The sequence below is a fragment of the Rhinichthys klamathensis genome, unplaced genomic scaffold (assembly GCF_029890125.1).
Source record: "Rhinichthys klamathensis goyatoka isolate OS25496 unplaced genomic scaffold, OSU_Roscu_1.1 h1tg000407l_1, whole genome shotgun sequence".
Classification (NCBI taxonomy): Eukaryota; Metazoa; Chordata; class Actinopteri; order Cypriniformes; family Leuciscidae; genus Rhinichthys; species Rhinichthys klamathensis.
This window is the reverse complement of record NW_026606908.1, coordinates 1285101-1312653: the sequence shown is the minus strand read 5'-3', so window position 1 is coordinate 1312653 and position 27553 is coordinate 1285101. Positions and strand designations below refer to the sequence as shown.

The window sequence follows — 27553 nt, the reverse complement described above, 5'->3', positions numbered from 1 at the left end:
TTTTGCCTCTATTTGGATGCCTTGTTGTTCCTTGCGTTTCGCCTGTATGTCGTGAATATAGCCTTCGAACGTATATTGCAGCCCCTTTTGCCTACTTCTATCGGACACTTGATTTGCTGCTTTATAAAAGTTTGATAAAATTTCAGCAGGAAGAGCTGTCACAGCATAAGCCATGTTGATACCAGAGCCCAGATGAAGTTTGTTTGTCGGATGTAGCAACAGTAACTAAGGAGGGCGGGGCTTAGCCAAAGGCAAATTGGCTTATGCGTACTTATATAACTCCGGTAAAACTAAACAAAATTTATAGCAACAAACCAGATACCTGTTTTAAATGTAACAGTGCAAAAGGCAGATTAATTCATTGTATGTGGGAATGTGATAAAATAAAAGAGTTTTGGAAAGAAATTAATAATACGATATGGCATATAGTCTCAGTGAGATTGCCACTGGATCCTTATTGGTATTCTCGGAATCAGGCATGGTACATTTACCTATAGAAATGTTTGCCCTGGTACAAATTAGTCTATTAATCTGAGTGCTGACTGAATCTGGAGTTTAATGTAACAGTCACAATGACCGTCCACTCCAGTTATGCATTAACCAGTATATAACAAATCATTCATAAGACATTTAAATGTTCCAGTCCTGTGAGCCAATGTGATTTTAATGTGTAAGTGTTGCTTTATCGTCACAATTAACCTTGATACCCGGCAGTGGAAAGGCCGGAAAGTACATGCACACACATCAACATTGTGTTAAAATGCCCTCATGGGTTTAACTAAACCTGGTTTGGCCAGTGGTTGTAATGTTTGTGCGGGTGTGTGTGAAGGTCAGATCTGTAGAGCAGGTAGGAGATTCAGACTCTCCTGAGGGCTTATGAACGGTCCGTAAATGAGATCCCACGAGGCCTAGAGAGCCCCGTCGCCACTCTCTGTTGCTTAGCGACCGTTCCCACGGCTCTGAGGGTGATATAAGGGAGCAACCGGCTGCCCACTGACAGTATGTGTGTGTGAGATGACCTGGTTAGTCTGTGAGTGTGAAGGACTCTGTGGTTTCGCTCCTGGGGGAGTTAAATAAGGTTCTATGCTGCTAAAACTCATTAAATAAAAAGAAGTAAAGAGAGGAAAGAACAGCGGAGGAGAGGTTGATAAGTTGTGGGGTCAGTTTTTCCAGCCGTTTAAATGACTGCTCTTTCACGTATTAATAAGAAATGTGCTTTCTTAATTAAAGTCAGGTTGTTAGAGTAGACAGAACTACTGCGTCTGCATGATTACAGGTCACTACTCCAAACGCACTGCTAATACCTCATAAGGAATGACCTTTAAAAAAAAAAATAGTGTGCATTAGTCAGTCTCGCATTATGCTTTCTGAAAGTGGAGGAAGTTTGTAAGCTCTCTGCATGGCTCTTTCTGTCTGCATGGCGTCGATGCCCGTTTTAGCTTTGCCACCATTAAAATATTAAATGTCACATTCATATCACATCATGACTGCTTGTTATTCGAGTGCGGTTTTACCAATCTTTAAGAACTCACTCGAATAATATTGTAGGAATTCTCATAATCGATTCATAATTGTTTGTCATTAAAATGAATAATAAGTTGATGAATTGTTACTATTAATACGGTAAAACAGATGTACAGTTGATAACTTCAAATGTGGATTTTGCCAACTTTTTAAAATCTTATAATGCTTTTTGTTTTCATTTTAAAATATTTTTATTAATATTGTATATATATATATATATATTTATATCATATGTATTATTATTATAGTTATGTTTTTTTCTAGTTTAATTTACCAGATTCTGATTGGCTGTCATTGTTTTTATTGTTCATCAGCTGAAAATCGTTCTGAAAGTGATTTTAACGATATCGTTTCTCTGTGCCAGTATTGTTATAGTTGTGGTGTGGACTATTATTTTATATTAGAACGACTTTATTGTTATCGTTATGGTTAGCGTCCTTGGTGTTAATAGGCATTTAGAATCTTTCTACTTTATAACATCACTTTGTGAATGGTAAAATATTTCAGGCAATTCTTTTGACTGAGTTGAACGTGTAATGTAAATACATTGCATAACATTCTGCTACACTATTAATGGTGTAATTTCAGATATTTCTTGCTGACGTTGTTCTTTTATACATTATCACTTAATTTGCAGTGAATGCAGTTTTTTTAGAAAAAATATGCAACACATTATGTTGTTTCCATTTTACATTAGATTGCGTCTGAATGTATCTGTGCCAATAATCTGCAGTTGATTAAAAGGACAATTAATTGATCATTGATTCATCATGATGAGTATCCCTTCCCTTGAACTCACATTTGGCAGTTGAACTGAAGCTGTAAAATGTTCTGGTATAAATTGTACCGCTTCTCCTGCAAGCTTTTTATATAAACCAAAGGGAGAAAGTGTGGGGCGATATATTGTTTAGCCGTCACTTTGAGAATTTTTTTTTTTATCATGTTCTTTCGGGGGATATTTTACAGTGATAAGAGTTGAGACAGTGGGGGGATTGAATTCTCTTCCTCTCCTGGCAAGCACTCAGTCACTTGCTGAACAATTTCCCACTGATGCAGAGCTTGCTTCGTGTGAGCTTGGAAAGGAGTCACTAATTTGGGATTTGTCAGCTGACTTCGCTGGCACTGGACCTTCTTAGAGAGAGAGAGAGAGAGAGAGAGAGAGAGAGAGAGAGAGAGAGAGAGAGAGAGAGAGAGAGAGAGAGAGAGAGAGAGAGAGAGAGAGAGAGAGAGAGAGAGAGAGAGAGAGAGAGAGAGAGAGAGAGAGAGAGAGAGAGAGAGAGAGAGAGAGAGAGAGAGACTCCTTGAAAGATGGAGAAAAGAGGAATATATAGGAGAGGCACAGAGTAGAGTTTTGATTTAGTTCACACTGCAAAAACATGCCAAGCCTGGAGTCAAAGCTGAGATTTCTCTTTTCTCTCTGAACAAACACTCCCACTATTCCTCTGATAATAATCATAAGATGTTTTCTCTCTCTCTCTCGGATCTGTAGCTCTATGTGAAGCTGCGCTGTGAGGACACACCCATGTTTGAGCATACGGAGCAGCTGTTAGCAGAGCTGGGTGGAGGTGATGATGATGATGATGATGATGAAGCTGGACCTTCTCTAGAGGACATTGAGGATGATTTTATTCAAAGCAGCGATGAAGAAGAAGAAGATGCCATGGATCACTGACTGGGCTCTTTTCACTCTTGTTTATTCTAATTGTCTTCTATGGCCTCGTCCAGTCAGAATATTAAAACTAAAAGCAGATGGCTGCATCTTCACCCAGTTTCCTCTACCCTCTCTATCCCTCCTAATTTCTTTCCACCTTTTCTTCCTTTCTTTTCGAGTTTGATCTGAAGTTTGTTCTGACTGAAGCGGGGTGTATTTTCTGTTTGCCTTGTTTTTTTTGCATGCTGAGACTGCGAACGATCAGGACATCTGTCACATTGATCTGGTCATTGATCAAGTTTATTCATTTATTTCTACTGTTTTAGAAGACTTACAAATTGTTAAAAAATGTCAAAATAGAAATAAAGGCATTTCTAATTCCATACAACATTTATTTCATTTCATTTTATCTTGATTTGTTTTGTAGTTTATGGAATGAGAAATGTCTTAAGGGACTAAAGTGTTTTAAAAACAAACAGCTAAATGCCCATATACATATGCTTATGTTTCCTTGAAATGATGATGCTGATGATAATAGTGTGAAATCATTGTTGTCTCATTCTGATTTCATTCTTTTTTGAAGTCTTGAAGTCTCACATTACATGTGAGAATGTAATCAGCCATGCAGTCCAGAATCTGCGCAATGAACCCGTCTAGAAGACATTTCATCTCTCAACATACTTGAGTGTTTGTTAATGTCCTTCAACTAATGATAAACCTAAGGATCATTCTGGTAATGGATGTGGGAAAATAGTTTGTTTATCTTGATGCAGACCCCAGAAATGTGGTGTAATAATGCCACAATAACAATACATTATTATAATGAGCCTTGATGTTTGTTTGTTTTTGTCTTTTCCGATGCTCTCTGTCTGTCGTCCAGCCTGTACAGAGAACCGTTCTTATGAACTACCGCACTTTTTCCACATTAAATATTTCAGAGATGCTACAACAAGCCTCCTGAGTTCAAATGAGACATCTGGTTTCATGTAGTGAATTCTAAGCAAATCTCATAATCCGATCACACGAGGCCTGCCAGTTCATAGCCTTAATGGAGATTCTCAAATTTTAATTAAGCTTGTGGACTTTTAGCTTCTCGAAAATGGCAAGCTTGAATGAAATATAGTTATATTTTGCAAAATATTTTTCAAAAGGGTTTAATGTAACTGGCATATGCCCATAAAAATGAGTATAATCCCTCTTATACATACAGCACCTTTGAAAACTTTTGGGTCGTTATGAGTTTGTGTGTGTGTGTGCGTGCCTGCGTGCGTTGGTTTGTTTGTGTTTAAAAGAGTGTCTCATTTGTCTATCAAGGATGCATTTATTTGATCAAAAATACAGTGAAAGTAATGTTGTGAAATATTATTCCAATTTATGTATTTTAAAATGTAATAAAATCAAATTTCAGCAGGCATTACTCCAGTCTTCAATGTCACATGATCCTTCAGAAATCATGCTGATTTGCTGCTCAAGAAACATTTCTAATAATTATCAATGATGAAAGCAGTTGTGCTGCTTAATATTTTTTTGAAAACAGTGATAAATTATTTTTATAAATGGAATATTCAAACAAACATATTTGAAAGTCTTTACTGTTACCTTTGATCAATTTAATGCATCCTTGTTAAATAAAAGTATTTTTATAAAAAACAGTATTCTTTTGAAAAGTGTAATTTATTATTTGTGTGATTGCGATATGTCTGGAGACGTGATAGAATGTTTATACTGTACTTTGTACAGTTACTTTATGGTCTTTTAAGCCCACTGGGTTTTTGAATACCTCAATTAGTTATTAACACATGGCCTTTGAAGGACATTTTACACAGACAGAGCACGGGTGTATTAATAATTCATGAAGGGAAGGGAAATGACAGAAAGCAGAATGACTGTATGAATGAAAAACATTAAGCCTGTCAAGGTTGAGATATATGTTTACTGATAAATCAGTGGCATGTTTAATAATTCCTGAAAGACAAATAATTGTGTGGGGGCTGCAAAAGGGATGAAACCTCCTTTTTATATTATTCTTACACAGTGAAGGCCATGATGGGAAGCTTCACCAGACAACAACAGCTAAATGGAAAGATCGATAATAAATTGGTCACCTGAATAGTAGAGCTAACTCACAGCTGAAGTTACTGTGTCTGCACTTACAGTTTCAGGTCAGTCTCCATGATACATTTAGAGTGAAGAGTCTTCCTGAGGGTCAAGATCAAGCCTTGTGCTGGTCATGATTTCAATTATAAAGGCTCCATTTACCCTTTGGATTTGGCAATACAAAGCTTAAATTGCCATTTGAATCATCACTTTTGGACCGTGACACTATGTGCAATGAAAGTGGTGCACACTTGAATCAGACAAAACCAGCTGTCGTGTATGTCTGTACATTCGGTTGTCATCACTGAACAAATTAATTCTCACTTTGCAGCAGCTTTCCTGTCAATTGTATGTTTTTTAGTGGCGTGCTATGCCTTATGGGTGATATGTTTCCCTGAGTTCTCTTGTTTTGTTGACTCGTCCCCTCATTCATCCACGGGTCGATTTTACACTTGGGCTTTTAGAATAATGGAAAGGCACTTAAGATGGGAAAGCGCTTTCCACCGGGGAGAGCAGTGTGAGGAAGAACATTGAGAACATGTTAAATTGCATTATGAAATAGGGCTGTAAAGTGAAAGTGTCAATGGCAGGACTACTATTAAAATCGTTCATCTAAGCTCAGGTGACTTATAAAAGCAGTAGAGGCACAACACCTGACCTGTTAGATATGTTTGATAATGTGTTATTTCACATCAAATTTTACCTAGCATGAAAAGTAGCTAGTTTAGTTGATACAGAAAAGTCAGTTTAAGGGAAATATATATTATATCGTATGGGAAATTTATCACATCTTCGTTTAGTTTAGATTTGCAGCTGTTACCCATTCTAGTATAGTTTTCACAAAAATCTGGGTTCAAAAATTTGGTAAAATCTGAATTATAAATCTGAAATATAAATGAATACAAAATAAAACAGATCATCTGAAATAAAATTTAAAAGAGGATAAAAAGGATCCTCTTTTAGGAAGGAAGAGGATATGTTAACTATACCATTTTGTTGCCCATGGACAAAACACTCTTCATTTCTCAAAATATCTTCTTTCATGTTCCACAGAAGAAAGTCATACAATTTTGGAACAACTGGCTTCGTTTCATGATGACAGAGTTTGATTTTTTAGGTGAACTATCCCTTTAAGCACCATTTGTTAAGAAAAATAATTTATTTATTTAGTTTGTATCATATTCATGGAAAGTGCATGTGTAGTTTTCCCTGTTACTCGTCACCATCACTCTACAGCCGCGGGTTATATGGAGGATTGAGTAGAAAGGCTGAAGCACATTAATAACAACTCCAGTGACTAATGAGAGCTCAGCTGGAATAGGAGATATTTTTGGGTATGTGTCAGAAACTCTGTTATGGCGTACTATAGGGTGTACTGACTGCACAGCCTAATATGCTAATTACAGTTTTTTTCTGGAACTAAATGAACGTGCAGCTCATTTGTTAACAGCAGAACTGCATTAAAGCGCAAAAGTTCTTCATAACGCTTTATAGAACTCAATTATACACTGTATAGGTAATTAATGTTTTTGCTAAGAGGAATGGGGCCTGTGTAGATAAGATGTTACTGTATGGACCTTAAATATTTTATTCTCAGTGATATCTTCTATTTTAAGTTGAAGTAGCGGATGTAAGCATTATTTTTTAATTACAGAAGGGCTCTATCAAAGACAGCAATGGCTTCGTCTTTACTCCTGGAAGGCATGAGGATGAAGGGAGGGAGCAAAAATCGAATTAATGAAGGTACTCTTGTTAAGCAAAAACCGTTGAGAGAGATTCTTTGTTTTGTTGCAAACAGATTTTCACTCTTCAGTATCCACAATCAAATGATTATGTTGCTGTTGCTTATTCATTGCCTCAAGTTTTTCATTTTACAAAAAACTGCTTTTGTTTTCAAGAGAACGGGCTTTTGTTTCTAGCTGGGAGTTGATGGTAAATTTAGATCAGCTCTTCTTTAGTTCAATTCAGCAAGCCGATGGCAACGGTGGCTGCAAAATCACTGAATTTAAATAAACTTACGGCACACAGCTGAATTTAAAGTGCATGTCAACCAGTCTCCCTCCCAAATAATCTGCCTCATCTCTTTGAATAATTCACATTCATCCGTGTGGGAAAATAATCTCGCCGCAAAGAGATCCTGGCACAGATTAGCCTTTGGCATATTCCAATCCTAAGAACTTGAACAAAAAAGATGCTATGGCTTTGGAGAAGTTTTCTAGGCAGTTTGTCCTCAGATAAATCTAGATGGAGGGATTGTGGAAGTATAATCCGAGTACCATCACTGGCCCTCCTAACATTCTCCTTATCGGGGCTCAGGCTGCGCACCCACAGAGGCTTTATTCCCTTACAGAACAAGAGAGGAAAGAGTGTGACCAACATCACTGGAGGCGGCGCAGGTTCCAGCCGAGCAGAACTTTCCAATTACCTGATACACAGGCATATAAGTAGCAGGTTAGCTCTGTTTAAGCCGGCAAGTTCCTCAGAGATAAGGAACGATTCTAATCTCTGTTATTGTGTTCTTAACCTTCACTTTTCATGTTTTACTAGGAGTAATCCTCCACTGAGAGATGCAGATAACAGTGATAATGATGTATGAGCTAAATGCAACTTTAATGGCTTGTACTGACTGAAAAACAAAGGCTCAGATCTTCTGTTTCAAACTAAACGTCTGTCCTGTGTGGCTGAGAGTGCAGAAGTGCTAATTAGATTTATAGACTGAAGGGGACCTCTGAGACCATATTTATCATCTGTAATTTGATAGGAAAATTTGATAAAACTCATGCAAATCTCATATTTACATAAAAAGTTGTCGGGCCAAGTCTGCAAAAGAATAGTGTTGTGAATCTGCACGAAGCTTTCTCATTTTTGCGACATTTTAAAACCTTTTTTATCCAGAGTGCTGTCAAAGGATGCACTATACGGTTTATTTGCACTATAATTCTCTCTTTCTCTCTCTCAAGGTCTGTCTTTTCAAGGTTATAAGCAATTTCTGCATTGGCCCTCTAGTTCTGTGAAATCTGATACGGCCATATCTGTCCCTGACTGATCTCAGGCGTCTGTATTGTACATCAAAACAAGACAAGCACTCTCTGACACTGTCCATGAGTCATCCCTCGCACAACCTCTGCTCATTTCTCCTATTCTCTTTTCTGTCTAACATATCTATTCATCTTTTGTGATCTATGTCAAGGAAGAGTGTAAAACTCCTTTTTCATTTGAAGGCACTTGTTTGAGCACTGGCACATGTAAGTGTGCAGACATTCCTTGCAATATTTCATTTATTTGCACAGTTTCGTGGTGTAAACAGCATTTTATTTAACATATACACTCCTAGGCAAAAAGCGCCAAACACGAAATGGCGAAACACTATAGGCTTTGTCTTAACCACATATTATTGGTCAGGAAATTAGCACAATTTTAAGCAAATGCACATTGTCATCTCAGAAAAACAATGAAGTTTTTGGCAGAATATGGGAAATTGGAAAGACAACCAAGTGGCTTGAGAACAAGTCCATCAGGCTCATGTTTTGGCCTGGTCACTGGTCAGAGTCCAGATTTGAACCCTATAAGTGAATATTTGGTCTCACATTAAACTCAAACAAACTGGGAGACACTACTCGTGAAAATGGTTAAGACCATTAAATGACCACTAAATATGTTGCCATTCATGTTGCCATAAGTGTTTACACAAATACCTAATAATCAATCAATCACATGGCAGCAACTCTATGCATATAGGCATGTGACATGGTCAAGACAATCTGCTGAAGTTCAAACTGAGCATCAGAATGGGGAAGAAAGGTGATTCAAGTAACTTTGAACATGCCATGGTATTGGTGCCAGACAGGCTGGCCTGAGTATTTCAGAAACTGCTGATCTACTGGGATTTTAACGCACAACCATATCTAGGGTTTACAGAGAATGGTCCAAAAAAGAAAAAATATCCAGTGAGCGGCAGTTCTGTGGGCAAAAATGCTTTGTTGATGCCAGAGGTCAGAGGAGAATGGCCAGGCTGGTTTGAGCTGATAGAAAGGCAACATAAACTCAAATAACCACGCATTACAACTGAGGTCTGCAGAAGAGCATCTCTAAGTCTGAACGCATAACACATCGAGCCTTGAAGCAGATGGGCTACAGCAACAGAAGACACACCAGTGCCACTCCTGAGGCTGACTGAGGCTATTCATACAGGCCCACCAAAATTGGACAATAGAAGATTGGAAAAACATTGCCTGGTCTGATAAGGCCCCTTTGTACCAATTGAGAATCTATACAGGAACGTCTGTCTGTGTGTCTGTCTGTCTGTTAATCGAATATCTCTTGAACCATTAGTCCGATGGATTTCAAACTTGCTACGGGCATGAGTAAGTGCAGTGCCGAGTTTGACATTGTTTGGATTAGAAATGAAAAAGATATCGTTAAATATTTCTGTAAAAGAAGCGCACATTGAAGTTGTGGTTTAAAATTAAACATTCTGTCAGCTAAACATTAAAGGGGGTCGCACACCGGACGAGAAGCTCAGCGCCGCGTCGCGCAGCGCCACATCTTTTAAATTCTAACACATTATTCTCTATGAGTGTACACACACCGGCGGCGCCATTCTGCGTCTGTCCGCGGCGCCCAGCTACGGCTCAGGACCTTGTTCAAAACCCTGCCGCGCCACAGAGCGCCATTTGCATAGTTTTATAGTAAATGTACATTTATTTGTCTCAAATCGTCGGTAATGTACATGGCTTCACCCTGTGCTGTTTTCACTCGGGTTAGCTAAACGCTAGCTAAATAAATACTATTGTATCATGTGACATATTTGCCTAGACAACGGATAACGTTACAACAAAATAACAGACTTAACGTGATAGACACTTTTACTTGATTAACGTTCAAACATCAGCTATTATTCAATTAAAAAAAAAAAAAAAAAAAATCAAGTTAAAGCTCACATCGTGCAGCTCTTCTACCAGGAGTTGATTCAAAATTGAGCTCGCTCGAATAGAATGTGCGCGTCCGGTGTGCGATACCTGGAGTTGTCCTAGACGTGGCGCGGCGTGGCGCTGCGCTGCGCTTCTCGTCCGGTGTGCGACCCCCTTAAGTCAGCTACACTGTTTACTTCTGAAGTAAAAAAGTAGCGATTCTTTTCGAGAAATGTAGCGATTCATCTCAAGGTTGTAATTATACATTTATTACAATGTAATTATACGTTTATTACAATGTAATTATACATTTATTACAATGTAGTTATACATTTATTACATTATTATACATTTGTTACATTATTATTATTATTATACATTTGTTACATTATTATTTTGTTACATTGTTCTTTTTGAAAAAGTAGCGATTCTTTTAAAAAAAAATAGCGATTCTTTTTAAAAAGTAGCGATTCTTTTTGAAAAGTAGCTATTCTTTATGAAATAGCGATTCTTTTTTGAAAAAGTATCGATTCACTTTCAAAAAAGTAGCGATTCTTTTTTGAAAAAGAATCGATTCACTTTTGAAGCGATTCATTTTTGGAAAAGTAGCTATTCTTTTTGAAAAAGTAGCGATTCACATTTGAAAAATTAGCGATTCATTTTTAAAAAAAGTAGCGATTCTTTTTGAAAAAATAGCGATTCTTTAAAAAAATAGCGTTTCTTTTTGAAAAAAGTAGCGATTCTTTTTGAAAAAGTAGTGATTCTTTTTGAAAAAGTAGCTATTCTTTTTGAAAAAGTAGCAATTCACTTTTGAAATTTTTTTTTTAATAATGTAATTATTTGTTTATTACAATGTAATTATACGTTTATTACAATGTAATTATACATTTATTACAGTGTTATTATACATTTATTACAATGTAATTAGACGTTTCTTACAATGTAATTATACGTTTATTACAATGTAGTTATACATTTATTACAGTGTTATTATACATTTGTTGTATAATAACACTGTAATAAATGTATCGATTGAAGTATCGATTCACTTTTGAAAAAGTAGCGATTCTTTTTTGAAAAAGTAGCGATTCACTTTTGAAAAAGTAGCGATTCATTTTTGAAAAAGTAGCGATTCATTTTTGAAAAAGTAGTGATTCACTTTTGAAAAAGTAGCGATTCATTTTTGAAAAAGTAGTGATTCACTTTTGAAAAAGTAGCGATTCATTTTTGAAAAAGTAGCTATTCTTTTTTGAAAAAGTAGTGATTCTTTTTGAAAAAGTAGCTATTCTTTTTTGAAAAAGTAGCTATTCTTTTTTTGAAAAAAAAATCGATTCTTTTCGAAAAAGTAGCGATTCATTTTTGAAAAAGCAGCGATTCACTACTTTCGAAAAGTAGCAATTCACTTTTGAAAAAGTAGCGATTCACTTGAAAAAGTAGCGAGTCATTTTTGAAAAAGTAGCGATTCATTTTTGAAAAAGTAGAGATTCATTTTTGAAAAAGTAGCGATTCTTTTTGAAAAAGTAGAGATTCATTTTTGAAAAAGTAGCGATTCTTTTTGAAAAAGTAGCGATTCTTTTTTGAAAAAGTAGCGATTCTTTTTTTTGAAAAAAATCGATTCTTTTCGAAAAAGTATGGATTCACTTTCGAAAAAGTATAGATTCACTACTTTTGAAAAAGTAGCGATTCATTTTTGAAAAAGTATCGATTCATTTTTGAAGAAGTAGTGATTCACTTTTGAAAAAGTAGCGATTCATTTTTGAAAAAGTAGCGATTCATTTTTGAAAAAGTAGTGATTCTTTTTGAAAAAGTAGCTATTCTTTTATGAAAAAGTAGCAATTCTTTTTTTGAAAAAAAAATCGATTCTTTTCGAAAAAGTAGCGATTCATTTTTGAAAAAGCAGCGATTCACTACTTTCGAAAAGTAGCGATTCACTTTTGAAAAAGTAGCGATTCACTTCAAAAAGTAGTGTCATTTTTGAAAAAGTATCAATTCATTTTTGAAAAAGTAGCGATTCATTTTTGAAAAAGTAGCGATTCTTTTTGAAAAAGTAGCGATTCTTTTTTGAAAAAGTAGCGATTCTTTTTTTGAAAAAAAAATCGATTCTTTTCGAAAAAGTATGGATTCACTTTCGAAAAAGTATGGATTCACTTTTAAAAAAGTAGCGATTCATTTTTGAAAAAGTAGTGATTCACTTTTGAAAAAGTAGCGATTCATTTTTGAAAAAGTAGCGATTCATTTTTGAAAAAGTAGCGATTCACTACTTTCGAAAAGTAGCGATTCATTTTTGAAAAAGTAGCGATTTAACTGAAATCTGGACTAAAATCTATTATGAATGTTTCCAGCACCTTGTTAAATCTCTGCCACGAAGCATTAAGGTAGTTCTGAAGGCAAAAGTGGTTCTAACCTGGTACTAACAAGGTGTACCTAATAAAAGTGGTAATAAAAGACACTTGTATAAGATACTTTTAAGAAAATAAATAAGATACATTTAAGATTCTACTCTATTTTCTCTATCAAATAATCAAAATAATTCACTCAGACTTTTGCACCCCACTGTTCACACTGTACACATTGTACATATTGTATTGGCCATCACAAATTCATTAAAATGGCCAGGATGGATATGACATTAGTGTTACAAACCCTTTTAAGTCTAGGGAGAATAAAGCGTGCAACATTAAAATACTGAACGTGTACTGGAAAAAGATCTCACACAAACCGGTCTCATTGAAGTATATTGAGGATTTATTATGAGAAGCAAGGTGTAAAGAATACCTCTAGATAATTAATTAAATAAGTGTACCATTTAGATACAAATCATACAAAGCAAAAGTTCACAAAAGAAAGAGGTACAGAGAAAAGAACTAGACAGTGCCAAATCAAAGAAAGAAACAAAACCAAAACCACGTCTGGCTAATTATAAACAAAACAATTTATAATCTAACTAAATTGAAATTTATCAAAGAAAAACGAAAGATCTTCAGCGTCAGAGATCTACATAACCTGCTCTTACTGCAAAACGAAAAATACAAAAGATGGCACGTGTCGCTAAACTAGTGTTCTATACACGATTGATCCCTCAGTGTAGCATATGTATATCACGTGATATCTCACCTGTTCTTTTCTCTGCCCCGTTAAATAACAAGTTTCACAACCCGACCAACGGCACACTACTCAAGAGAAAAGACGACCCAAATGGGCTTCTAAGTTCTCAAAGAACACAATTTCTCAAACACTAAATTGGTACAGGGCAAATATGCGTCTCAAACAAATCAAAGTGGAATCTCCCGCTTCCCACACAGGTGCACTCTTTATAGGCCCAGTGCGCCCTCATTGGTGGAGCCGCGTTGCATCATCACCGAGCGTTTCTATGACTGGCAGATGGATGGACCAATCAGGTAACCGCATCGTCCTGCTAAGAGTGAAAGTAAAGAGGAGAAAGAAAAGGAGAAGGAAACAAACAACAACACCAAACAAATAATAACATAGGACGTAACAATTAGGCTTAGATGAATCCATCTAAATGAGCATAATACATGTGCAAATATGTGAATATATATTCATTGTATTAATGTTTCTTTAAAATAATTTAAAATATTTTCAAAATCCTTTCAAAAAACATTTTTAATTCCAGCTTTTCAATGTGGTAACACTAGATATTTAATTGAAAATCTAGGACTCAAAATGTAAAACAAAAAGACACGTTGAAATTAATAATATTAATTTAAGATTCTACTCTATTTCCTTGTCACTAATCAAATAATCCAAATATTTCACTCATACATGCTCTGGCCATTATGATCACAAATGCAGTACAATAGGCAGGATGGATATGTACAATGGGCTTTTAATAGAAAGACCTAAATTGTTCAATGTAATGGAGACAGCCCCTTCTGATAAGAATCTATAAAAGTCTTGAGTCACTTGTTCAGCCAGACTAACCAGTTTTGTTCATATTTGTTGTGGACACAAGGATAATATTCCTCATTTCACTGTCAGCTCTTCTGCTGTGATGAGAACAAAGGTAAAACCCTTTTTCCTTTCACCTCACTTATTCGTTTTTTCACAGATAGCTAATGGCTTCTAAAAGCTTGTTGAAAAGTGCTGTAAATGTATGGGGTGGTAATCTTGTCATTTTAAAAGCATAATCCATTAGCTTGATCTTGGTGCCACAAAAACACATTAATACAAAGTTGAAGACAGAAGTCATTTTATTAACCTTCTTGTATCATTTAAATGGTGCGGTAACTAATTCAAACCAAAAGTGACATTATTTCTAAATATTTTAGGGAGGGTAATGAATAAGAAAGTGCAGCAATGGCTACATCTGAAGCAAGTGACTTTGGTAAGTTCCCTGATTCACATATTTAAATTCTTGGTGCTTTTCTGATTTCATATTTAAGAAAGATTCAAATCTAAGTTCAATCGATCTCTATCCATAGACAGCAGGGAACAAGAAATCATGTTTTTGATATTAGGAAGGTATTGTCTCTTATTGGCAGGAGTCCAGTTTCTCTTTGATTTGAGGATTGTGCTATTGGGAAACAGAGCAGCAGGGAAAACCTCTTTGGCAAACCTAATAACAGGTCATGCAGAACCTCATCTAAGGAGAACGGCCCAGTGTGTGAAGATGCATGGAGATTTTGCCGGAAGGCAGGTCATTGTAGTTGATACGCCAGGCTGGTGGAAGAACTACCTTGTAAAAGAAACCCCTGAATTTCAGAAACAAGAGATTGTGCTTAGCGTGGCTCATTGTCCTCCTGGGCCCCATGCGATTCTGCTGGTCATACGTGTCGACGCTTTATTCAAAGAAAAACACAGGAGGTCGGCGCAGGAACACCTGGAGCTTCTGAGCGAGAGAGTCTGGAATCACACTATAGTTGTGTTCACGTATAGAGACCAGCTACAGGAACAAGTTCTAGGAAAGCACATTGGAAGTGAAGGGGAGTCTCTTCTGCTCTGGCTAGTGGAGAAATGTGGACACAGATATCATGTTCTTAACACTGAGAGAGCTACTGGCACGCAGCTTACAGGGCTTCTGGAGAAAATAGACGCGATGGTCGTGGGGAACGGCAGCTGTCTTTTTGAAATGGACAGGTTGCATGAGGTAGAAGGAATGATGACGAAGAGATACATGAGAGCAAACCAGAGGAGGAAGATGGTACAAGAACAATGGGGGACTCCGCTTGTACGGCAGGGTAAGAACCAGGGGCCAGATTCCCAAAGTTAAAACATTTAGGGTTCAAGGTTAACATTCAGGGTTAGTTCACCCAAAAATGAAATTTCTGTCATTAATTACTCACCCTCATGTCGATCCAAACCCGTAAGACCCGTAAGTTCATCTTCGGAACACAAATTGAGATATTTTTTATGAATTCCGAGAGCTTTCTGATCCCTCCATAGACAGCAACGTCATTGCAACTTTCAAGGCACAGAAAGGTAGTAAAGACATTGTTAAAATAGTCCATGTGACTACAGTGGTTCAAATGTAATGTTATGAAGTGACGAGAATACTTTTTGTGAGTAAATTATGACAGATTTTTTTCTGGATAAATGACAGAGGTGCAATTCTTGAAAAATTTTCTTAAGAACATAAAGCTTTGTCTTAAGAACATTCTTAAGAATTTTTTTTGGCAATAGAAAATATTCTTTACTTCTTTTTTTTTAAAGTTAGAAAATAAGCAGTTAAACAGAAATGTATTCTTAAAAATGTTTCATGAATCCGAACCATTTTTAAAGGGACAATTCTCTCAAAAATTACAATTCTGTCATTATTCACTCATCCTCATGTCGAGCCAAATCTGTGTGATATTTTTTTCCCACCATGCAATACAAAAGGATCAATTTTAAATCCTTAATCCTTAAATCTTAGTATCCTGGTTGTTTTTCCCCCATTTAATGGGGGGTGAATGAGACCTGGGCCTGTCAAGCTCAAAAATGACAAAAACACATCATCTTGAAAATGTTCAGTGTGATTTGTGTCTGAAGTCAAATAAATCAAATTACAGTACTCAAACTTTGTGTGTAGTTTTCAAATTCTGCATATATTATGCGATACAAAAAAAGAAATAAGAACAATATCTTTTTGTTCTCACTTCTATTGACGCAACTTGTCTAATGACACCATGTTTGATTTGAGAGCTACAGTGAATGGTAAAATTCTCCTTTTGTCGTTCTTTTGTGTTTGGAATGACTTGAGGGTGAGTAAATGATAACAGAATTGTAATTTTTGGGTGAACTATCCCTTTAATCTCAGTTTATACAGAAAATGTTGATATTTGTGGTTAATTGATCTTGCTTTTTAACCAGGTCACAAGCACGTCCACATTTCTAAGATGAGGATGATAGTGTTAGGTTTCCGAAGAGCTGGGAAGAGTTCAGCTGGAAACACCATTTTGAGTATGGCATCGTTCATCTCTAGAGCCGCGTTTCCACCGCAGGAACTTTGCCCAGGAACTAGGAACTTTGGCCTGGTACTCGGTGTGTTTACACCGCAGGAACCAGGGTCTAAATGAAGTTCCGGGTAGATATTTCCCCCTCCGAAAGTCCCTGCTCGCGAGGTAGTACTTTTTCAAAGTTCAGGAACTTTCGCGGGTGGGGCTTGTGCGCTGAACATGCTGATTGGTTGTGTTCACGCCGCATTATGATTGGATAACTCCGCGCAGCATTTTATTTTAACCGGAATTTTTAGAATCTATTGCAGTTCGTGGCTTCATGCAGTAATGAAGTTCCATGCAGTAAGAGTTGTCTGTCTGCAAATATGGAATTTAATAAAAATAAAAAAGGCAGCTGGACCGACGACGAGATTCAGGCTTTATTAAGCGTATTTGCGGAAGAGAAATTTTCTGCGCGTTCGTCCCAGCCTTCTCACGGTCAATGTCCGCAATAGCTGATAACATACGCTGTCTAATTTTAGATCTAACGTTAGCATTACGAGCTTTCTGAACACGCTTTAGTATCAGTGCTCGTCTCTTTTCTGCCGTTTTGTTAATTACCTGGTTAGTAAACCAATACATCTCAAACAACTGCAGCACAGTGTGAATCTCTTCCATATTTATTATAAATGTGGCGCTCAAAACTGATTACTGTCTTTTACAGTCTACTGTCCGTCACAAGCAAGCAATGAGCAGTCGCGCGCAGTTTACCCGGTACTTTAGACCGCGATGTAAACGCAGAAAGCTACCGGTCTGGGGCAAAAAAAGTTCCTGGGAAAAAAGTTCCTGGGACAAATTGTTCCGGGCAATTGCGGTGGAAACGCGGCTTAAGAGAACCACCACTTGTGTGAGAAGACAAGGCGATGTGAACGGGAGAAATGTGACTGTAGTGGACACCCCGGGATGGTGGAAGTCTCTCCCTGTGATTGATACTCCTGAACTGGATAAAGAGGAACTTTTATTCAGTGTGTCTCTATGTCCACCAGGACCACACGTGCTTCTGCTGACCCTACGTGTAGACATGTCATTCACACCAGAAGAGAAGGAATCAGTGGCGGAGCACATGGAGCTTCTTGGAGAGAGAGTGTGGGCTCATACCATAGTGCTGTTCACCCATGGAGATTGTCTGGGGGACGTGACTGTAGAGGAGTTCATTGAGAGTGAAGGGGAGGCTCTACAGTGGCTAATTGAGAAATGTGGAAACAGATATCATGTCCTCAACAATGAGAACTGGGATGACGGCAGTCAGGTCACAAACCTGCTGGAGAAGATAGAAAAGATGGTGGCACAAAATAGGGGCCATTATTATGAAATTGACCCTAAGACTCTAAAGGAAGTGAAGCAGAAATGGAAAGCAGCTGAAAAGAAAGCAAAAGCACGAGCAAAGAAACAAAGACAGATGAGGAAGATGAAGACTGCAATGAAAGGTAAGATACTGGTTTTGCACTTTTGAATGCATGTTGTTAAAGTCAACATGAAGTTCAGAGTAAAACACAATATCCAATGAGACAAAATAGCTCATACATCATCAACAAATAGCGCATGAAGACTTAAGGCCCGTTCACACCAAGCACGATAACTATAAAGATAACGATAAAGATAACTATATATGCGTCAACACCAACGACTGATAACCGTCTTTTTATTCCAAGCACGCGCGCGCCCGCGCTGCGGTTTCAAAGTAGACCTTTAAATTAGAATGGATTCTGATTGGCTGTCAGTGTTTTATCGTTCGGCAGCTGGAAAAAAATCGTTCTGAAAGTGATCCCAACGATATCGTTCCTCATATCTTTATCGTTATAGTTGTGGTGTGAACTCTGTTATTCTTTAATATGGAGAACGATTTTTAGAATTATATCTTTATCGTTATCTTTATAGTTATCGTGCTTGGTGTGAACGGGCCTTAAGTCATTGCAATGGAAAAAAAAAGTCATATTTTCTATTAAAATAAAATAAAAAAATAAAACATTTTTTAAATAACATGCACAGATGTACGGAGCCCCTAAAGGGACGTGATGGTGGAAAATATTTGGGATGGGAGAATTTTTTTTTTAAATCATTTGCGTTCCCCCGAGAAACTTTGCATTCCCTCGCAAAAAAAACTTATTTTCGGTGGGAACGCAAAACGTCTTTGCGAGGGAAAATTGCAGTTACAGTTATCATTACATTGTGATTGTTTACAAATAAAAAATTAAATCTTGCATCAGGAATTTGTTCGCAGTCATACTTCTTAACAAATTTTATAAAGGGAATACTTTTGATTAGGGAATACTTTTGACCATTTGATTTTACTGAATGCTTCTAGTCAAGGTAAGTCGAAGTTTACTTCATAGAGCAGTACATTTAAAAGCAACAGAAATGGACCTAAAGTGCTGCAAACAAAAAAAGATAAGGGAGAAAAGTAAAATGAAAGGGAAAAAAATGAAACGACTATAAACATTTTTATTGCATAAACACAAGTAATTGTTGATGTTGATGTTTCCACTGCATTTGCGAAACTCTACACACACCTTTAGGTACATCTAGCACATGAATCTTTCTGCACAACTGACAGCAAAATACATCTGAAAAAGGAAAAAGACAAAGGGAGGATTCAGAGGAAGATAAGAGCTACTCAGGTTGAAAGTATTTCAGTACATAACATATTGTGGTGGTGGTGGAGGAGGAGGTTTACAGAGTTCAAATTGCAAATTGAGTTTATTCTTTTGTGGCTTTTTTATGGTCTCAGTTTATCTTTGAAAAACCATGTTTAATTGTGATGAGAATGTTTTTGGCGTCACCGTGTCTGCTCGGTGTTCAGTGTGCATCATAGAAGCGCTGTGTCATTCCAGATGCATTATTTATTCTGCAGAGCTTTTAAAGTTCAGTCTGTATATAGTTTTGTTATAAGTTATAAGTAATGTATATAGTTTTGTTTATATTAGCACAAAGCCAAATCTTGTTGGGGAAAAACTCATTTTACAAAACACTTGACATTACAATCATATTCCTCAAGGAAATATTTGTTATCAAAACAAAATTCTGAAAAGTCCTTGAATGAATATTTTTTACTTTATTGTGTTTGAATCTTGTATTGGACAGACATGAAGTGACAGGAAATTAAAAGGAAACAAGAGGAGGAATTGGATTGGTAAATGTTGTAGGGCGAGTTCAAACCCATATCACTCGCATGAGCACCACAGCTCAATGTCAATAGCCATGAATGGTCAAACATCAAAACATCAACCAACCATTTTATTGCTTTTATTGAAGATCAATTCGTAATCAGTTGATTTCCATGTCTTTTTCTAGATATTGGAAAGAATTTCTCAGAATTGTGTCTTGTGCTTCTGGGTTATGGAGAATCTGGGAAGAGTTCAACAGGGAACTCTATCCTCGGCCAGCAGGTGTTTGGATCAAGAAGAACAGCCCGGTGTGTTCAGAGACATGGAGAGGTTGGAGGACAGCAGGTCAACATCATAGACACCCCTGGCTGGTGGAAGCATCTGCCCATAGAACAAACTCCTGAACTGAATAAAGATGAAATCTCACAGAGTGTATCTCTATCCACTTCTGGTCCGGTAGCTTTCATTTTGGTCGTTCGCGTCGACTGTTCATTTAAAGAGCAGGAGCGGAAGGCGATGGTGGACCATTTGAGGCTTTTGGGCTCCACGTTTTGGGATCACAGTATAGTTCTGTTCACTTTTGGAGACCTGCTTGGAGACAGAGCCATTGAGCAGCACATTGAATGTGAAGGGACAGCCCTGCAGTGGCTTGTTGACAGATGTGGAAACAGGTATCATGTTTTTAATAATAAGGCCAGGGGTGAGAGCCACCAGGTCAGAGAGCTGCTGGAAAAGATACAGGAGATGATTGCAGCAAACAGAGGGTGTGATGACATGGACATGCAGGTGCAGGTGGAGGAGGAAGACAGAGCAAACACCAGACTGAAGATGCAGGGACGAGGAGAGGAAGATGAATTTGATGACAGTGAAGAAAATGAAGTCTTCTTAGAGTCGACAGCTTGGAGATGGACAACAGCAATATGAGGTGTGAATTTGAGAGGGGAAAGTTACAAAATTGTGGAAATCATTTTCATAATCAATGGTTTTGTTTTTCAGTAGAAATATCAAAACATCCTTAAAACAAGTTATTATTATTGTTATTATTTTCAGAGTATACTTGATTTTTTTCAATTTTCTAATATTTTCAGTTTTCTTGCATTTATATTTCACAAAGACTTGTGCAAAAGTAATATTTTGCAATATATTCTTTTTACAATGAAACATATGGTGACATTTCTATTTTAAAATTTTCAAGCGTGCAATATATATCTGAAATATGTAGAGGGCACTAGGTTCTGTTTTTTAAAAAATGTAGAAATGTGGAAATGTATTCATCAGGAAATCCGTTGCCATATCTTTACTCTCATAATGCACGGACCCCTTGGTGTCAATAATATTAAAATTTGATACATTTGCACAACACATTGCTTTGAGCAAAGTGGCACACATTCAGGAGGAATATGCAAACGAGATGCCTCAACACATTTTTTTTTTAAAACAAACAAACAAAATAAATAAATGACAAACAACATCCAAGGGGAAGCCCGGCAAGAGAAAGCAATGCTAATGCAAGTTACTGTTTCTAACAATGACGCTTTAATCACTGTAAGGCTCTTGTTTCTGCAGATGAAGTGAATGTCATCAGATGAGGCAGATTTTAGACAACAACACCTCTTACAGCCAAAGGCTTTGATACTGCAGTTCATCATTCACCACTGGAAGGATGTTTGTTTTTGACTCATATTCACCCGTACAGATACAGTCAGTGTGAGTTGTTTTCATCTTTTGTCATCTAAACTCCCTGAAGTAGCTATTGCCGCTCTAAGGTATATTTTTTGCCCAAGGACTGTGAACTCTCTGGACTATTCATCCACGGACAACTCAGTCCATCTTCATTGGTATTTCTGGACCTTAAAATAAGGTTTGTGTTTTGTTGTATTGCTATTGAATTGGACTAATTTTATGGCGTTTTTTAAAATTATTTTATTTCACCTTTTGTATTCCAAAGAGAAAATAACAGCATAGATGTTTGAAATGACATATAACAAATAATGCCAGAATTTTCATTTAGGTAAACAATTCTATTAATCACAGCAAAGACCATAAGTTGGAGCATTTTCTGTACTGTAACTGTATTCAGACTGGCCTTGGAATGACCTAATTTTCTTTTAATCACAATGTATCTAATAAAACAAAAGGACTGGTTACAGAGATAGTCTCATGCTAAAGGATGAACAGAGAGGTAACAGAAATGATGACAAGGAAAATTTGAAAAATGGAGAAACTGAAAAGGGCAAAGCTGAGAAATGTCAAGGAAGAGGATGGAGATGAAAGGGGAACAAAGCGAGGTTACAGAATGAGACTGAATGAAGCCTCGATAGACGACGGAGTTGGTCTTACGCTGAGTTGGCCCTTCAAAATATTCTCTCCCTCACACTCACACACAGTGTTTCAAGAAATTACACATGAATAATTCATGTTTTCATCTTTACTCAGGCCAACTAAGACTGTATAATTAATTGAGGCTTCTTTTACAGGGGACTGGAATTTAGGAGGGATTGTTTAAAATGGGAAAGCCATGAGAGGGTAGGGCATGTTTAATACCATAATCATGTATGGCGGCACTAAGTGGTCATGAAATCAATGTCCTAGGTGGAGAAAATGCTTCCTGTATCTTTTAAAATTATTATTAAGTCAAAGGATGTTCTTCTAATCAAACATATAGTACTTTAGTGTATAGTTCTTCCATCACTTGATAATATTTGGCTCCTTGCTTGATCGATGTGTGGCTGGTAGATCACACTTCTGTGGTTGTTTATGCATTTTCAAAATTGTCAGCTTTCATGTACTCTCTTTTAATAAAATTGCATATTATTCTGCCAACTTATTTACTCAGTATTCACTTTGTTTCATGTCAGTGTATTGCAAAAAAATGTATGCTTAAAATAATCTGGCATCTGCTCTGAATGTGAATGAAACACATTTTGTCTATATCTGTTGAAATCTGTTTTATTTGCTATGGAATTCAAGACAGATACGAGTATAACGGATTCTGACTGCTGCCTTCAGTAAAGAAACTTAAATATTTCTAGCAGTTAATGATGCCATAAATCATATATAAATCCACATGAATGTTATTTCAAATAAAAAAAAATTACAATCTGCAATCATTCTCTGAAATAAAGTGTTCGACAGAAAGAAAAAACATGTCTGGGTGGCCTCATGTGCATTATATTTTTTTTTACAGAACATGGTGTCTTTGTATTGGAGACACAATTGTGTGAATGAAACTTGTCAGCATTATAAATGTGGCTAATTTATTGCTCGTATGACCTCTTTCTTAATGGCCTGTTAAAATGAGTTGCCGTGGCCTTCTTTTTAAAAACTCAGATACGGTATTCATCCCTTTCGGATAGATATTGGATTGATTGTTAGGGGGATATGTTATGACAGTTTTAGAAGGCATGCGATTTTATTATAAAAGGAGGTTGTTCTGTCATTCATCTTTTGAAAAAAGAGCCATATGTTTCTGAGAAATGAGGGAAGAACTGAGTGATGTAACTTATGTTATATAATGACAGTTTTAAATGTTCAGAACGGTTTGACCTTGCAGTTAAAATAAAAATAATTGCTATATGGGTCATTTCACTCAGAAGAGCGAGTACCATTCCCTTTCTATAGCTTCATTTGCATTAAATCTCTTCATAAAGGTAATCCCTGCAGTAAATATGTGCATTAGGCATGTAACTTTTACTGTCATTGCAGAGATCCAAGTTTGCCATTGTCATTGAAGGGACGGCTTAAGAATTAAATAATTTATAAAGATATAAAGCAATGCTGTAGTGCTTGACAAACCTTTTGTTTTAACCTTTTGTTTTACATCTTTTGAAACCTTTTTTTAAATATTCATGCTGTTAAAAACAATGCACCTGTTTTCCAGTGACATTTACACTGTCAGTGCAGTGGTGCTCATGAATGGCTTACCTGTGCGCTTCCTCCTGGCTGGAACGGGTCTCTGTGTAATCCTGTAGTCAGCACTGTGAATTTTCTAGAACATTCTCAAAACAGAGATTCAGAAAACTACTCAGCAAGTGTCAGGCTGTTTGAACAGAGAACACTAATCCTGTAAAGACTTCCTCTCAAAGCTGCTCTTAAAAGGAAGCACCTGGTGGGAGGAATTGGGAAGAGAGGAGCTGAGAGACTTTTAGCATTAGTCGTGACGCTGGTATTAAGGACTTTAGTGGGGTTTGAACCAAGAGTTTTCTTGTCTCCTTAAAAATGGCAGCACAAAGGGCTGAATAGATAAAAGAAACTAGTGAAATAAAAGGGGTAAAAATGTGACGTACATAAATGTACATCTGTTCTACATGGAAACTAGGAGAAAGGGGAGGGATAATTGTAATGTAACTCATCATTTATCAATTTCAGACATTTTCAATAACAATCAACACTAAGTGTTGCTGAGTTTGATAGTATAGAACAAAACAGTTCAACAAACAAGAAGGTAATATTAAACAACCTACATTTTAAACTATTTTGCCACTTTATTTTTCGATTTTTCATCTGCCAATGAATATATTTCTAAATGAAAATCAAAGCAAAATTTAAATTTAATAAATGCTCCACGTGTCTCGTAGAATAAATCGGCTGAGTGAATTATTCAATGACACTCATAAACACAGTAGCTACGTAAAAAATGGGGTAACGCTTTAGAATAATGGTCCATCAATAATTGGTAACTATGCAGGAAGTAATGCAGTACAAAGGAGTAGTACTACATTAACACTTCAGCTTTTAACTAATATGGAAACAAGCTTAACTAATCAGTAAGTAATATAAAAATTAGGACTAAGATAGTTCCTTATTAGGTAATCAATAATTGCAGAAAGAGATTAGCCTCATTAATAACTATCAAATAACTATGACAAATTATAAAGAATTAACAATTAAAGCTACAATATGTAATTTTTTTCGCTGCTAGGGGTCGCTAACCTCTTACAATAACAAAGGCGTAGGTTGATGACGCATAAGCGGAATTATGGAACTTAATATCATGCTGATGGATCTAATAATGTTTATGGATGAGTGAATACATTGATGTTTTTAACATGACTGTGGTATGAAGCAGGTTGCGATCGCTAATGAGAGACAGATATCACACGCGAGTCCCGCGGATATAAAGGAATAAGGACATTTCATTCTACCGAACAACCCGCAAGTGCTGGATTACTCACACAGGTCAGTTTATTAGACAAATTAAACTTGTGAGGTAACGCAGCGCTGTTTCACTTGGCCTACACTATCACACTAAACTGCATTTGAGTGTGTTGAAAGTTATGAGTTAGTTTGTCTGTGTATGAAACTAGCAGTAAGCTAGATCAACATTAGAATAACACACTGATCATATTCTAATATTTCATCATGTTGAGCTATTTAACATTGATTAGTTTTATGTACATTTGCTCACCTGTCTAATAAAGTACATGCAAGAGTGGTGTCTCTGTCAAGTCGAAGTTTGTCATGGACGTGGATCTCTTGGCATCTCGAAAACGCCCCGCTGATATTGATCCTCATTTTGCTTCTCCCTTTGTCTCAAAATCTGCTTGCCATGGTCCATAATGTTTGAACGAAACAACAACAGCGTGAGCGTGCCGCTAGAAGTAAAGCAGTTGTCCACGTCTGTCGCCATGGTTACTATGGCAGTACGAGCAGAAACCAGGGATAACGCGGATATTACGTCATTGGCAGGCGACAAGTGAACATGGACGAGCCATTATTTAAAATTGTAATTTCTCTGAAATTAAAAATCTTTGGGAACTTTTGGGATATTGTAAGTACACAACTGCGGGAAATATATCACACTGTGCAAGTGATTTGGGGACATATTGCAGCTTTAATTAACCACAACATTAACGACGTTATCAATCATCGTCTTTACTCTGAATATAGTCATAAAATGCATCACTAATTATTTGAGTGTTGTGATTAGTAATTAATTTGTAATGCTTTATAATTTGTAATAGTTAGTTATGAGTTGAGTCCAATCTCATTCAGTAATTGATTACTTAACAAGGAACTATCTCAGTCTTTGATATTATTTACTAAATAGTTACACTTGTTTCCATATTTATTAGTAGTAGCTAAAGTGTTAATGTAGTAGGCTAGTACTCGTTTGTGCTGCAGTATTTCATGCATAGTTACCTATCAATGACGGACCATTATTCTAAAGTGTTACCCGAAATTGTACACTAAGTAGGAACTTTTTTTTAATAAATAATTACTTCATGACTTTTTTTTCGTCATGTTTTTTTTGTGCCTTTATTTAGATAGCAAAGAGAACTGTCAGGAAGTGAAATTGTTCAAGAAACTGTTCAAATGTGCGTTCTATATAGTATGAATATGTGTGGTATTAATATAATATAGACATTCTACATTCGTGATGTTGTCATTGCCATGTGACCTACCAGCGTCAGTTGTGTTGTTTCACTGCTATTTACAAATCATCTCCCCCGGCCTCAAAAGTGCCTATACTTCAGAATCTCGCCTGAAGTATTAAATTGCTTCTTCTTTTTGCCTGTTTTTTGCCCACTATATAGTAGGGAAGTATGCATATGCAGACGCCCAGATAGCAGACAGATTTGGACCTAATCTGGGCCACTTTTGGCACTTACGGCTCAGTTACGGGACTGGCAAGTGTTGTGTGGGCCAAATGTGGGCCAAATTACATGACCCGGACCTAACTTGTGTTATGGCAAATATTGTGTGGGCCAAAAGTGTCCCAAATGTCATGAGCCGGGCATGAAATAGGTTACGGCAAGTGTTGTGTGGGCCAGACTTGGGCCAAATGTCATGAGCCAGGCTTGAAATAGGTTACGGCAAGTGTTGTGTGTGCCAGACTTGGGCCAAATGTCATGAGCCGGGCTTGAAATAGGTTACGGCAAGTGTTGTGTGTGCCAGACTTGGGCCAAATGTCATGAGCCGGGCTTGAAATAGGTTACGGCAAGTGTTGTGTGGGCCAGACTTGGGCCAAATGTCATGAGCCGGGCTTGAAATAGGTTACGGCAAGTGTTGTGTGTGCCAGACTTGGGCCAAATGTCATGAGCCAGCCTTGAAATAGGTTACGGCAAGTGTTGTGTTCCAGACTTGGGCCGAATGTCATGAGCAGGACCTAACTTGTGTTACGGCAAATATTGTGTGAGCCAAATGTGGCCAAAATGTCATGAGCCGGGCATGAAATAGGTTACGGCAAGTGTTGTGTGGGCCAGACTTGGGCCGAATGTGATTAATTCCTTTGGCCCATACCTGGCCCGCATCTGGCCGGCAACATAAGTGAGAGTATGGTATGGCTCTGATCTGGCACACATCTGGCCCATTATATGTCTGACATCTGGCACATTTAAGGGGAAGCTGTGATTAAGTCTTTTGGCCCATACCTGGCCCGCATCTGGCCGGCAACATAGGTGAGAAGATGGTATGGCTCTGATCTGGCACACATCTGGCACATTGAAGGTGAAGTGATTAATTCCATTGGCCCATATGTAAGGTGAACATTATGGTACATTTATTTGGCCCAGATTTGGTCCACATCACACCTGACATCTGGCCCATACAGGGTGAACCTGTGGCTGAGGTTAGGCAGCCACACTCACCCTGAGTCAACGCCGTAAGTCAAGGCCAAATGTGGGCCATAACAGAATTTGAGATGTGGCCCATATAAGGTGGATTTGTGGCTGAGTTAAGGCAGCCACACTCACCCTGAGTCAACGCCATCAGTCAAGGCCAAATGTGGGCCATAAGAAAGATGCAAATATGGGCCAAATTTGGGCTGAATATTTATTGCTATCTGGGCAGTGACTTGTCACCACCTGCTAACCAATCAAATATCAGTGTTTT

At 37.2% G+C, this 27553-nt stretch overlaps 2 protein-coding genes across 2 annotated transcripts in view; both read left to right on the top strand.

Moving 5' to 3' along the window:
* The window catches only part of si:dkey-12j5.1 (uncharacterized), a 91844-nt gene extending 88556 nt beyond the window's left edge, over positions 1 to 3288 (top strand). Inside the window, exon 11 of the mRNA XM_056234862.1 lies at positions 3014 to 3288. Within this exon, the coding sequence (XP_056090837.1) occupies positions 3014 to 3196 (183 nt within the window). The 3' untranslated portion in view covers positions 3197 to 3288. The remainder of the gene's footprint in view (positions 1 to 3013) is intronic.
* Positions 3289 to 13913: 10625 nt separating this feature from the next.
* Positions 13914 to 22857, top strand: LOC130070506 (GTPase IMAP family member 8). Its single transcript, XM_056234922.1, has 6 exons — positions 13914 to 14527; positions 14685 to 15380; positions 16492 to 16609; positions 17451 to 18043; positions 19908 to 20645; positions 21287 to 22857. The coding sequence occupies exons 1-5, from the start codon at positions 14500 to 14502 to the stop codon at positions 20642 to 20644; spliced, it is 2172 nt and encodes a 723-aa protein (XP_056090897.1). The 5' UTR covers positions 13914 to 14499; the 3' UTR covers position 20645; positions 21287 to 22857.
* The last annotated feature ends 4696 nt before the right edge of the window (positions 22858 to 27553 follow it).

Coding starts and splice junctions, on each gene's coding strand:
- LOC130070506 (XM_056234922.1), top strand. CDS start 14,500: ATGGCTACATCTGAAGCAAGTGACTTTG. Junction 16,610..17,450: donor TCGTTCATCTCTAGAGCCGC/GTTTCCACCGCA, acceptor GCGGCTTAAGAG/AACCACCACTTGTGTGAGAA. Junction 18,044..19,907: donor GATGAAGACTGCAATGAAAG/GTAAGATACTGG, acceptor GTCTTTTTCTAG/ATATTGGAAAGAATTTCTCA.